Raw genomic sequence first — 12101 nt, forward strand, 5'->3', positions numbered from 1 at the left:
GGATGTAGTACCATGTTACCAGTGTTCTTACAACCCTGTAGAAAAAAAGCAGGCCTCTGTGGCAGAAGACCAAAAGTTATTTAGATTTCCCCTTAATTCCCACTTCTTTGCAACCCTAAACTTCTAAAGACAAAAATACTTGTACTGCAGGTGAAAAATAGTGTAATGTTCTTTTGCCTTTAGCATCCTCTCCCCAATACAGAAGAATTTATTTTTCAATTTTCAGCCCCACTGGAGTAGATATGGTAGCAAATCTCTGCCAGAATCATGTCTTATAAAAACGATGATGATGAAACCTACCACTCCTAGAAAAAAGTGCCACACTCCATTTCAAAACATAAGGCTTTTAACTAGTCAGCGTGAAGTAGCAACAAACCCTCACCAGGAATTGTATCAGGCAAAAATGTAGCAGGATTCCAGTTCTTGTCATTCATCATCTCTGATCCCCAAAGACTTATAAATTTAGAGCTATTCCAATCTGGAGTGCTCCCAAAACAGCTTGGATAAATATGATCTTGGAGAGATGCATTGAATACTTGATGCTTGTTTGTATGATTCTGAACTGGAGCTGGCGGTAATGCCTACAAAAATAAAGAGTATTTTCCTCATTAATATTCTGTTTGCTTACACAGTCACTCAAACAGCAATATTCAAATCATAGTGTTTCAATTGTGAAAGGCATTATAAAAAGTGTAATAAACAATATTTCCCAGAATGATAAAGAGACTGGTTTGTTGATTTTAATGCAGATAATATATTACAGAGATTGTATGTACATGTATATATTTTATAATCACAAACATTGCTTTTAGATTCAACCAACTGATGAATACCAAAAAAACCCCCCATTCTCCAAAAATACTTGGGTTAACATAAATTGGTAGGCCCTCATTTTTAATTAAAACTAGTATTTGTATGAACGTAGAACTTGTTAGGAATTATTACCTTTCAAAGCCCAAGCTGCCAAAACCAATCCTCTGTGACATGATAATCATTACCACATAAGACAATTGTGATAAAGGGATTACAAACACTTCAGGATTGAAAATAAGAGCAGTAGAAAAAGAAATAAAACACTTATTATTTGAAAACATAACTTTAAAAGTTGATTATACTCTTCTGCTTTTTTCATCTCAAACTATTAACAGGTTCCTGACTTAAAACTTAACAGGCAAGGAGTACACCCTTTCATTTTAAGAAGCAACTGGAAAAAAAAAGGAACATACACTTTTTTTGTTTTATAGAGGCAAGTTGTTCTGGCTCACCCCATTTCTTCTGGCTGAAATTGTTTATTCACATTCTACAACGTAACTTTCTCCCAGAGACCTTGTGCAATGCAAGCATTATATTCAATTACTGCCACCTTTAAAAAAGCCAAGGAAAAGTGAGTTTGTTCTATTTTTGCACTAGATTTGATGCCATGAAAAGCTACGCAGAAGTAGATATAGATATTAAAAATATCGGCTGAGTCCAACGACATTTCAGACATGAAAGTCTAAACACTCATGGCCAAGCAAACTACTTATCTCCCCAGTCTCCTTTTTTGATACAGAAGGATTTCTATTATCTGACTAATGGTGAAGGTGGGAGGGGCTGGAATACCCTACATTAAAGAAAACTCATATATGTGGGTACAAAGAAACACCTCACAGGGCAGAACGGCCTATCCGTGATGAACCAAGTCTGATCCAACAGGGCTTATTAGCTCATTGACTACCAGCTCTGCTGAATTAGCTGGCCTTTCAAAAGCAAAAAACCCCTAAAGCTTCATCTTCCACATATGTCTTTCCAGCTCCAGCACAACACAAATATGTGGAGCCCAGCTGGTTCAGGTGCTGTGCCAGAGCTAATAGATCTGGCCTGCATGACAAAGCCACTCAGTGCTAGCAGCCTGCTACTCTACGTGGGACTTCTGGTGCAGCCTTGGCAGTGTGCTGCAGATGTTCTTCTGAAATGAAAGACAGCGGAGATCAAGGACAGGAGCTCGAGTAGATGGATGGGAGCCTGAGTAGACTGCTGTAAGGGATGTCAAAAGAGCTCTGGAAGGATGGCATAAGGTGGGGCACAACAATTAGGGGTTTCAGAAGAATGGCAGTGGGCTGTTGAGAAATGGCAGGTTGGCACACTGCAGTTACGGAATTCGTGCAATGCAACAGAAATAAGGAAGGGACACTGGTAAGACAGGAAAAAACAAAGTGGATGTTAAGAAGGATGTTAAGAGTAAGTAATAGTCATCTCAGTGAACTAATCTAATCTCCTTGGATCTCTCCAGGATCACTGGACCAGAGGAAAGGGAGACACCAGTAATATGTACCTAATGACAAAGGCTTTGCCCCTTTCGGCAACACCCACAGTTCAACTGATTTACATAGTATGTGAAATAACACCACAGTAATAGTAATTCTTGCTTTTGACTCATACTTCTGAAAAGCTGTCACCTGGTCCCAATCTTTACTCCACATCTTTCTCTTGTCTATTACTTACAAGTTTTGGGTCAAAAGAACTTGCTTTTTTGCAGGTTTTGCAAAATTCGCTCAAAGCACAAAAAAGAATTACAAATAGACTCCTATGCCTCAATTTTCTCAAAAAAAAAAATCACTAACATTTTAAACTAGAAACCTCGGGATATTACTGCCAAAATGGAACGTTAAAATTTGACCTTCAACATATATGAAAAAAAAGATTTAATTAGTCCTATCACACTGACTGAAGTCCCATCACTGTTTCTACCATTCAAGACTCATTTGACTCCATGTGCTTTTTAATCACAGTAAGGAAATTATCAGTCTTCCTGACAAAAGCGACCTTAGCCCTACTGCATGAACCTTCCATCAGCCCTATTCCCTACCCCTCACTATTCCCTCCAAAAGGACTACTATAAACAGACCACAATTTAAAGCAGCTTTCATTGTTTCAATGATACTCAGCCATGCTGGTTTATACAGATGTACCGTATTTTTCCTGGGACAAGGATGCATCCATCTCCTTCATCAGGCTTACCTTATTGTGTGTAAAGGGAGAAGCTGTATATAAGGTGGGATGGATAAGTGGACGAGGCAGATGAGGAATTGTATGCAATGGTATATGTCCATGGATGTGAGGATAAAGATGAAGTGCAGGATGTGCAGGTTTTTCAGGATTCATAAACTGGTGGCCAGCAGGCAGGCGTCCAGTTGCAAGTGCAGAGGCCGTTAGACCTGAGGCTTCTTGTTTGCAAACGTGACATTCACAAGCATTTGGACCTTGGTCAGCCTGTAAGAAAATAAATAAGTTTTTTTTTCAATCTACTCAGACAGTAAAATCACTATTTCCCCCATGCTTTTTTCTTAGCAATCATTAGCATTATTTCATTTTGCATACATCAATTAATATTTTCAGAACATCCACAGAATTCTTTCATCTAATACCAATGGAAAAACCCTGTAGTGAAGTAAAAGCACCTGTGGAGGATCTTTATCTTAGTTAAGAAAAGAACACCCTAAAAATTGACAGCATTTCATATTATACAGATATTTCACGTCTGCTATCAGTGACAACAAGCGAGATGCTGATTCAAAGAATCAGGAACAAATAGGAATAAGAACCTTGACAGCATTTGATCATTACTAGGCAATTATTTACCTCACTATAAAAAAAATCAAATTGGATGATTATTTTCCACAATTTTCCAAGCATATGGAAAAACAGTCTGCTTAGAAAGTAACAATAAGGGTTGATTAGCTGATAAAATTGGAAGTAGTCCTGAGTTGCCTTAAGCAGAGCACTGCCAGCATGTGAAGGGAGATGATCTTTCCACTCTGCTTAGCACTGGTGAGACATCTGGAGCACTGGGTCCAGCTCTGGGCTCCCCAGTACAAGACAGACATGGACATACTGCAGTGAGTCCACTGAAGGACCACAGGGATGATTTAGGCCTTGGAGCATCTGTCATACATACAAGGAGTGGCTAAGACAGCTAAGACTTCAGCCTCAAGAGAGAAGACTCAGAGGGATCTGTGTCCTGGGCTGCATCAAAAGAGGGGTGACCAGCAGGTCAAGGGAGGTGATCCTGCCCCTCTACTCCGCTCTTGTGAGACCCCACCTGGAGTATTGCGTCCAGCTCTGGGGGCCCCAGTACAGGAGAGACATTGAGCTGTGGGAGCGAGTCCAGAGGAGGGCCATGAAGATGATCAGACAGCTGGAGCACCTCTCCTGTGAGGACAGGCTGAGAGAGTTGGGGTTGTTCAGCCTGGAGAAAAGGCGGCTCCGGGGAGATCTAATTGCGGCTTACCAGTACCTGAAGGGGCCTACAGGAAAGATGGTGAGGGACTGTTTGTCAGGGAGTGGAGTGACAGGACAAGGGGTAATGGGTTCAAGCTGAAGGAGGGTCGATTTAGATTAGATGTTAGAAAGAAATTATTTACTGTGAGAGTGGTGAGGCACTGGAACAGGTTGCCCAGAGAGGCTGTGGAGGCCCCATCCCTGGAAGTGTTCAAGGCCAGGTTGGATAAGGCTTTGGGTAACGTGGTCTAGTGGAGGGTGTCCCTGCCCATGGCAGGGGGGTTGGAACTAGATGATCTTTAAGGTCCCTTCCAGCCCAAACCATTCTGTGATTCTATGATCCTATCAGAGTGGCTGGGTGACGAAGAGGAGAGTAAAGAGGACAGAGCCAGACTCCTCTCAGTGGTAACCCATGAAAGGGCAACAGGAAATGAGCACAGATTGAAATACAGGAAAATCCACTCAAACTTAAAGCCTTTATTTGTCAGAGTGGTTGAACACTGGAATGTGTTACCCACAGCAATTCTGGAGCCTCCGTCCTTGGTGATACTTAAAACCCGACTGGACACAATGCTGACCAACCCTCTCTGGATGCTTTGAACAGGACTAGACTATCTTGCAGATGTCCCTTCCAAACTCAACTATTCTGTTATTGCGTGAAGCAGACATTTCTCATGAAGAACTTCATAATCACATCAACCACGATAAATCCATGCCTTATTAGAACCTTTTACTGATCTCAAGGTATGTATCATTAGCCTCTGCTGTCTCTAAAGGATTCAAGACTTGGAAGAAAAGCAGCCCAGGAAAGAGCAGCTCCACCTTCCTTTCTCAGCTCAGTACTTTTTCCTGCCACTGTCACGTGACATTTCACTGGAAAGTAATTTTACCAGAAGCAATACTGGGAACACTTCCCAATTGCTATTTTTCCCAGCAATGTGGCAGTACACATTTTTCGAAAAAGCAACACTAGTTAACTTAGACTTCTCGAAAAGAACTGACAGGTGGTATTCTTCTTAAATATGCCTTCCTCTCAGAAGCAAGTAACTCTTCATTATCACTTAAAAGCATTACAGCATTTGACACAAGGTATATTTTAACAACCAAAGATTTCATAAACCAAATACAATGATTGAATTAATCAGGTGTATAGAGAAGAAAAATTAACTTTTATTAAAAAATTGGTATTATCAAGAAACAAATATTACTCTACTAACAACTGAAAATGGAAGAAAATGTCAAAGAGTATGGTGAGATTCAAAATCCAATCCTGACAAACCTTTGGTGTACTGAACATGAAAAGTTATCCAAAGAGAAATAAAGATACTGAGTCAATGAGCAACCCTGACAGATAATGCCAAAAAACCTCAAATGCATATGACGTGTACCAGCGAAATCAATCACCTAAATGCAGCATTACAAGGTAGATACTCAGCTCTGATTAGAAAGTTAGGCTAAAAAAGAAAGTAATTAAGAGTTGCTCAGAATAATTCTGAGAAAACTCTTTTTCCTCAGAAAAAGACAGAAAGGTTAAATCTGCCTTTTTATCTTGCATTTTAGTTTGCTTCCCTAAATGAAGTAGGCTTACATAATCTCATTTGTTTTTCCACAACAAGTGCTGAATCTGTTCACCAGTTTCAAACTAGTTTGACAGAGACCTCAGCCCATATAGGTATGATGCCAGTGGTCAGCCATTAAAAAAAAAACCTCAGAAAAAAAAAATCTCAACATACTCACTGAAAGCAAAGTAGCTTAATACTCTTAACACATGAGAAAATACTTCCAGTGGAAGGCCTTACAAACATCCTAACCACAGGGGAACATCTAATGGGAGTTCCCACCTGACTGTTGCCTAAGCTCTCAAAGGTGCCCCCTCCGATGTGGATTCTTTTGTACAATAAGCAAAAAAAGCGACTGGTACGTTCTCTTTCAAAGCAGGGAGCCTGTGTTGTAGCTGCAGGGTAACTCAGATTGAAAGGCACACAGTCAAAGACAAGTCCATCGGATGGTTTCTTCTGGTGTTCAGCTGTGTGGTGGGTTGACCTTGCCTAGAGGCCAGATGCCCACCAGAGCCACTCTATCACTCCCCCTCCTCAACTAGACAGGGGAGAAAAGGTACAATGAAAGGCCAAACACCACTACCTGCTAAGCAGATAATCTAGGCATGGTTCTTTGGTTGGTTTGGTGACCTTACAGTAAAGAGCTTAATAACATTAAACCATTAAAAAAAAAAATAAATCAAACACCCCAAGACCCAAGCAAGAAGTCATGCAATGGATTTAACTACACAAGGTTTCAACAGGGAAAGTTAGTCCTCAGATATAATATTAAAAATGCCCATTAACTAAGTACTCATGTCCTCCCTCCCATCGCAGTTAATTTCAAATAACTTAATATTTAACAAAGACCAAGCTCAAACTTCCAAGCAGAAATGCTTCTTAGTTTCTGTTTGTCATTCATACAGGCAGGAACAATTTTTTTCCCCTTGTACTGAAGCCACCTTCAATACAACAAACATATTTCAGGTTTTGACTAAAGGAAGGTATTAGTGATGACAATATAAAATCAACTGAAAAATATTTTAGATATTACACTTACTTACTGATAACTTAAGATATTAAAAGTTAATTATTTAATTGAAGATGTAAATGTATTATCATTCAAACAGCCACATTTCAAAAATTAATTTACTAAAAGAGTTGGTTTTAGATTACTATACCTGCTGACTGGGGTAAGAAGGTGGTGGGCTATCCATTTTTGCCTCATCTTTCCTTAATGCCCTTTTTCCTAGAGATATTTCTTCCTTTTGAGTCCCTGGTGGTTCACCACTGCTCTCCCCATCTGCTTCTTCATCATCTGCTTCTGAGGAACTGCTGCTAGTACTGCTCACCTGAGGAGACTGGAGAACATTAACTCATTAATTAACACAGGGGTGAAGGACAGGCCTTTCTCTAGAAAAAGATATGACACTGTATATGCTGTACCTCATCTTTCAATGCCATGTTTTCACCTCCGCCATTTAGCTCACTGTGAATTCCATTCATGTTGGCTACCACCTCTGCATCGTCGTAATTATTCAGTGGGTAGATATCAGCAAATTTTGCTGATAATGGTGCAACATCTTCATCATCACTACCACTGAGGGGAAAAGAGGCTTAGATAAATCACAGTGCTCAGTAACCTCAGGTATTGTGAAAGCAGGCAGAACACCAGAACAAAACGAAGCTGAGGGCATCCCCTGTGTAAATGTTCCACTTGGAAGACAATCCTTTGACTCCTAAGTTGTTTAACTAAACTTAATTTTTCAAGCAAGTAAAAATCAAGCAACATGCTGTATAATCCTACTGAATATAGCAGTTGCATGCCCAAAGGACAGACTGGATTGAAAATAAGATTCTCTGCTATTTCTGTGTAAAATACTTTTCCACCACTCTTCTCTGACCAAGAATCTAGGGAATTAATAATGACAGGATATGGATGACCTTAATTTGGTGAAAAAAGCCTTATGCTAATGACTTCCTTTACAGAAAACATGAAGTGGAAAAAAGTACAATATAAAATTCAAGTTTTTCCATACATTAAACGTCAAACCAGTAACAGCAAGTAGGGAACATTGAACATATCACAGTAACTCTTGAATTTCTCTGTAGCAATTAGTTCCTAGACAACCCCACATCTACATGCTTTTCCGAATCTGCTCTAAAATACTTAATGGATTTTTTTTTCCATACAGACAGCTAGTAAAGGAACATGTATGTTTAATTACCTGCTCCAGGGAAGCATTGCAAAGATGGGTTAGTTCATGTTTCTACAGCAATCCAGAGCTCTTAAAAGAGCTCTTAAACTGTGCACTTTATCTTTTTGCATTCCATGAGATACTGCGCCAAAATTTAATTACATGATGGCACCATTAGGCATATTTCAAATGTGCAATGAGGAAATAAAACACAGCAGATATGAGACATAAAATGGCCCTTCCCCAAGGAGCAGTGGTATTTCCCTAAAAATAGACTTCTTACAGTAAATAATACTTGGATTCTACTGAACTAGCTTCTGAAGAGACAAATTGAACAATTTTGGACATTTCAGCCCCAAAACTAATGAGAGTTTATAGAAATTGCAAACCACACATTTAAGAATATGTAGCTAAACATACCGCCACATAATCTGTTGTCAAGCACTCCCCAAATGAGTTCAGAAACTAAAGTCCTGTTATGGAAGATTAAGCCATTGATGGCAGCAGATATAAAGGAAAACATTTAAAGGAAATTGAACTTAGTGAAGTGATATTTATCAGAAACACCCCACATATCTGCACTGTCCTTGTAGCATTCCACCAGTACTGAAGTCCTGTTTGGTTTTGGTTTTTTTTTTTTAAATATTCTTTTAGAATATTACATGACAGAAGAGACTGCTGGTTAGCTGTACCCTAAACACATACAGAAGCCAGCCTAGCAAGCAGTTTTAACCTTTCAGAATTACAAAAGGAGCAGAAGTTTACTGTTAGATTAACGCCTCAAACCTGACAGTCATTGTGACCTGAATAAAAGAGAGGGTGGCAGATACTTCTGATAGGAGCAATAATTTCTGGAGCAAGACTTGAGTTAACACAACTTCAACAATCCTAAAAGCCTCCTAATAAAGGCTTTTTTGGAACTAAGCTGATTCATATATAATGACCATCCCTCAAAGAAAAGATCATCAGTTCCCTTGCTCAGTCTAAGAAAATGTGACATAATTTTAAAATTATGCTCTAAAGTAGATCAGTATCTGATGTCCTTGTAATCTCAAAGGAGGAAAGTACATACTACACACACTTCTAGCAACACTGTTAAGTCAATATCTTCAGAAACATTGAAGAACTTTACAGGAATGTTTTTTATTTTATTTATGTTTGCACAACATATAGCACTGGAGTTGTAGTCTGCTGAATATACTACCATTATTAAATAATTTTCTGAGGCAAAACTATCATTACATAATGATAGGCAACTTGCCTGCTTAAGCTGAATTCAATACAAAATTTTAAAACAGAAAAAAGAACTTACAAAGTTGGCGCAGAACCGTTATCTGCGAGTATCAGTCTGGGATGTTGCTGAATTGTAATAGGTGAGCTGGAACCCGATCCTGAACTTGCTGAAGACATACTGGGTGGGCGGATCTCTGATAGATAATCCGGAGCAGAATCAATTTGTAGTGGTAACTGGTTAATGTGGATATCATCCGTTATAGGAGAATCCATGATGCCACACGTTAAAATGTGTGAAAGGCTGCAGTCATCACAAGTACATCTGTTCAAGAATTAAGATTACAGATTTTATGACCTTATTTAAGTAGCAATCATTTAAAGTAACCACACTCTTTGTTCTAATAATGTATTTCTTTTTTCCTCAAACAAGAAATTATTTATTATGAATTCATATTAAAAACATCAGCTCACCTTCTTCTATAATTACAGTTGGGACAGTCAGGCATGCTCAAACGTGATGACAGCATGTGTCTCATTGTGTCTGTGAAGTTGTTCTCCCCAGCTAGTGCTTTCTTGTTATTAAGCTGAAGTAAATTATAAAGGCATTGTTTTAGTAGTGCAAGTCTTTCCATTAACAATTCAATGGCACATCATGATTAACAAGTTACATAATCAAAAAGGGTTCTTTGGGCAAAATATTTTAAAAGCAGCAACATTCAGAGAAATTTCATGAAGGTGGTGTTCTGATCATGAGTAAACAAAGGAAGAAGTTCAAAGTTACAATCAACAAACATTTGGCACTGAAACTCTTCAAAGAAAGTATGTTTCTACTATAGTGAAGTGGCCAAGTCCATGTCCTTGACTCATTTGTACATGCATCTTGCATAGTATTTCTGCTGACACACTCTGAACTTGAGCAGTTCTTGTCTTGTTTCATGCTATGCACAAAAGGATGCTGCTGACAAATGGAGAGAGAATACAAACTCACCCTTAGCTTGCAAAACAGAATTAGGACTAATTCTGTAGCCACAATGGGATAGATTCAAGGAATGAAGTGGCTGCCCAAAACGAGACTTGTCTGCATTAGTGGAAAAAATACAATCCAAATAACCTCCACCTGGCAGAGGCCTAATCCTGAAAGTACCTAATTTCATTAGGTACCTACAAACCTTAGGTTAAAGAAGGATGTGCCTAAGCTTCCACTTCTAGAGATACCCAGACCCGATCCTTAGAGAAGCAGTCATGGGCTTATAGCTCACTTAAGCCCAATTAGGATCAAGGAAAAAGAGGATTCTTCCTCAAGTCCTCTGAGGAGCCCTGTATACCAGATGTTCTAAAGACATGGTTAACACAGGCTTATGTTCCTTAAAGGAAAAACTACTTACTCATGACTGCTTTGAGACATTGCCAATTTAAGCTTAAGTTTATTAAAATGTACTGTCATACTCTCTCTTTCTCTGGCTCATGACTAGCATTTCTTTCTGCACAGTGGTACAGGAACGGAGGAGAGGTTCCCCATCCAGCCTTGACGCTACCCGAATCACACTGTACTCTTACAGAAAGCATGATACATACTTGAACACATCTAGGCTACAGAAGAGAGTACTGTGTCTTAAACAGCATAGTTTTATGGTAAGTAGGAACTTCCACTGGCCCCTCTCTGGCTACAGCTTAAAAAAAAAAGGCAGATAGTTCTGCTCAGCCTTTTCCCCACAAAACAGATGTAGGAGCCATCTCCAGAGTCATAACAGATGCCATCATCTGCCCTGCTACCGTGGTTCACACTTCCCAGCTTAGCACACACAAGGGAATTTGTTAAACTCTTGAAGACAGTATTTCCTATCATGTACATCAAGGCAGCTCCACGCTCAATGTATTGGCTGTTTTGGATCCCACTCTAAGGCATCAAAAATTCCCCTTTTATTGCATAAAGTATTTTAACACCTGGTATTCAATCTTAAGTCTATGGTACTTATGTTTTTACCTTGTAGTAACTGAGATTACATACTATTACACACTCTTCTCGGATCTTGCTTTTCTGTATTTGAGCTGACCAAATTTCATGCCTGGTATAGTTGCAGAATTAGATAACATAGAAGTAGTATAATATACTACATGCATATGTTTGCATCTTACAAATATACATGAGCCATTAGTATAACTTAGTATGGTATTAAAAAAAATCCTACCTGCTCTTCAATAAAACGCCTCTGTTTAAAAAACTCCCAGTCTTCCTTTAGCATGCGTTGTTTTGTTTTCATTGCCATCTAAAACAGAATTTAAGGAAAACTCATTGATTTAATCATAGAAAACCTATGCTGTTGTCAATTGGTCTATCAGTTTCATTGCACCTAGCTTGTCTATACTATTTTGAAAGTACTTACATATTTAGTCAATACGAACTGTATTTTATTTGCTAATCATTTGATTTGAGTCACTTAAACATAAGATTTTATATTTGTTTACACTATTTTTCAGTCAGATTTTTCCACTGTTATTCCTTACGTTAATATGTTTAATGTCTTTTCATTAAATATGTTCATAGGACTTTCAATAAAATGTGATTGGCTTTACATCCTCAACATCTCAGATCCACACAAATCCGTTAAAATCTAGAGATACAGGACTTTTGGCAAGGCTTCAACACAGGCTCAAGGGCAAACTCTGATGGAACTAACCACCCAATCGTAGAGCCAAAAAAAATTAGAAGTAGTGACCTAAACTAACTATTCACCAGTTGTATTTCTCAGTGTATTTCATGCCCATGATTTATCTGTCTAGGGCTGGAAAAATATTTTGTAACTACTCATCCTCAAATCCCACCACGATAAATGCACATAGGGCCTGTAACTTTTTGTAAAGAAATGGTATT

The 12101-nt window shown here is 38.7% G+C and overlaps 1 protein-coding gene across 3 annotated transcripts in view; it reads right to left on the minus strand.

The window, feature by feature from the left end:
* FAM193A (family with sequence similarity 193 member A) overlaps positions 1-12101 on the minus strand; it is an 81827-nt gene that overhangs the window by 16631 nt on the left and 53095 nt on the right. For 2 of the 3 annotated variants that reach the window (XM_075752646.1, XM_075752644.1), the window contains 7 exons: positions 11419-11496; positions 9701-9813; positions 9309-9551; positions 7245-7398; positions 6980-7159; positions 3001-3252; positions 383-581 (listed from right to left, as the gene is read on the minus strand). In XM_075752646.1, the coding sequence (XP_075608761.1) occupies positions 383-581; positions 3001-3252; positions 6980-7159; positions 7245-7398; positions 9309-9551; positions 9701-9813; positions 11419-11496 (1219 nt within the window). The remainder of the gene's footprint in view (positions 1-382; positions 582-3000; positions 3253-6979; positions 7160-7244; positions 7399-9308; positions 9552-9700; positions 9814-11418; positions 11497-12101) is intronic. The other variant, XM_075752645.1, reaches the window with a different exon arrangement.

This window comes from Balearica regulorum, chromosome 4, assembly GCF_011004875.1.
Source record: "Balearica regulorum gibbericeps isolate bBalReg1 chromosome 4, bBalReg1.pri, whole genome shotgun sequence".
NCBI classification, from domain to species: domain Eukaryota; kingdom Metazoa; phylum Chordata; class Aves; order Gruiformes; family Gruidae; genus Balearica; species Balearica regulorum.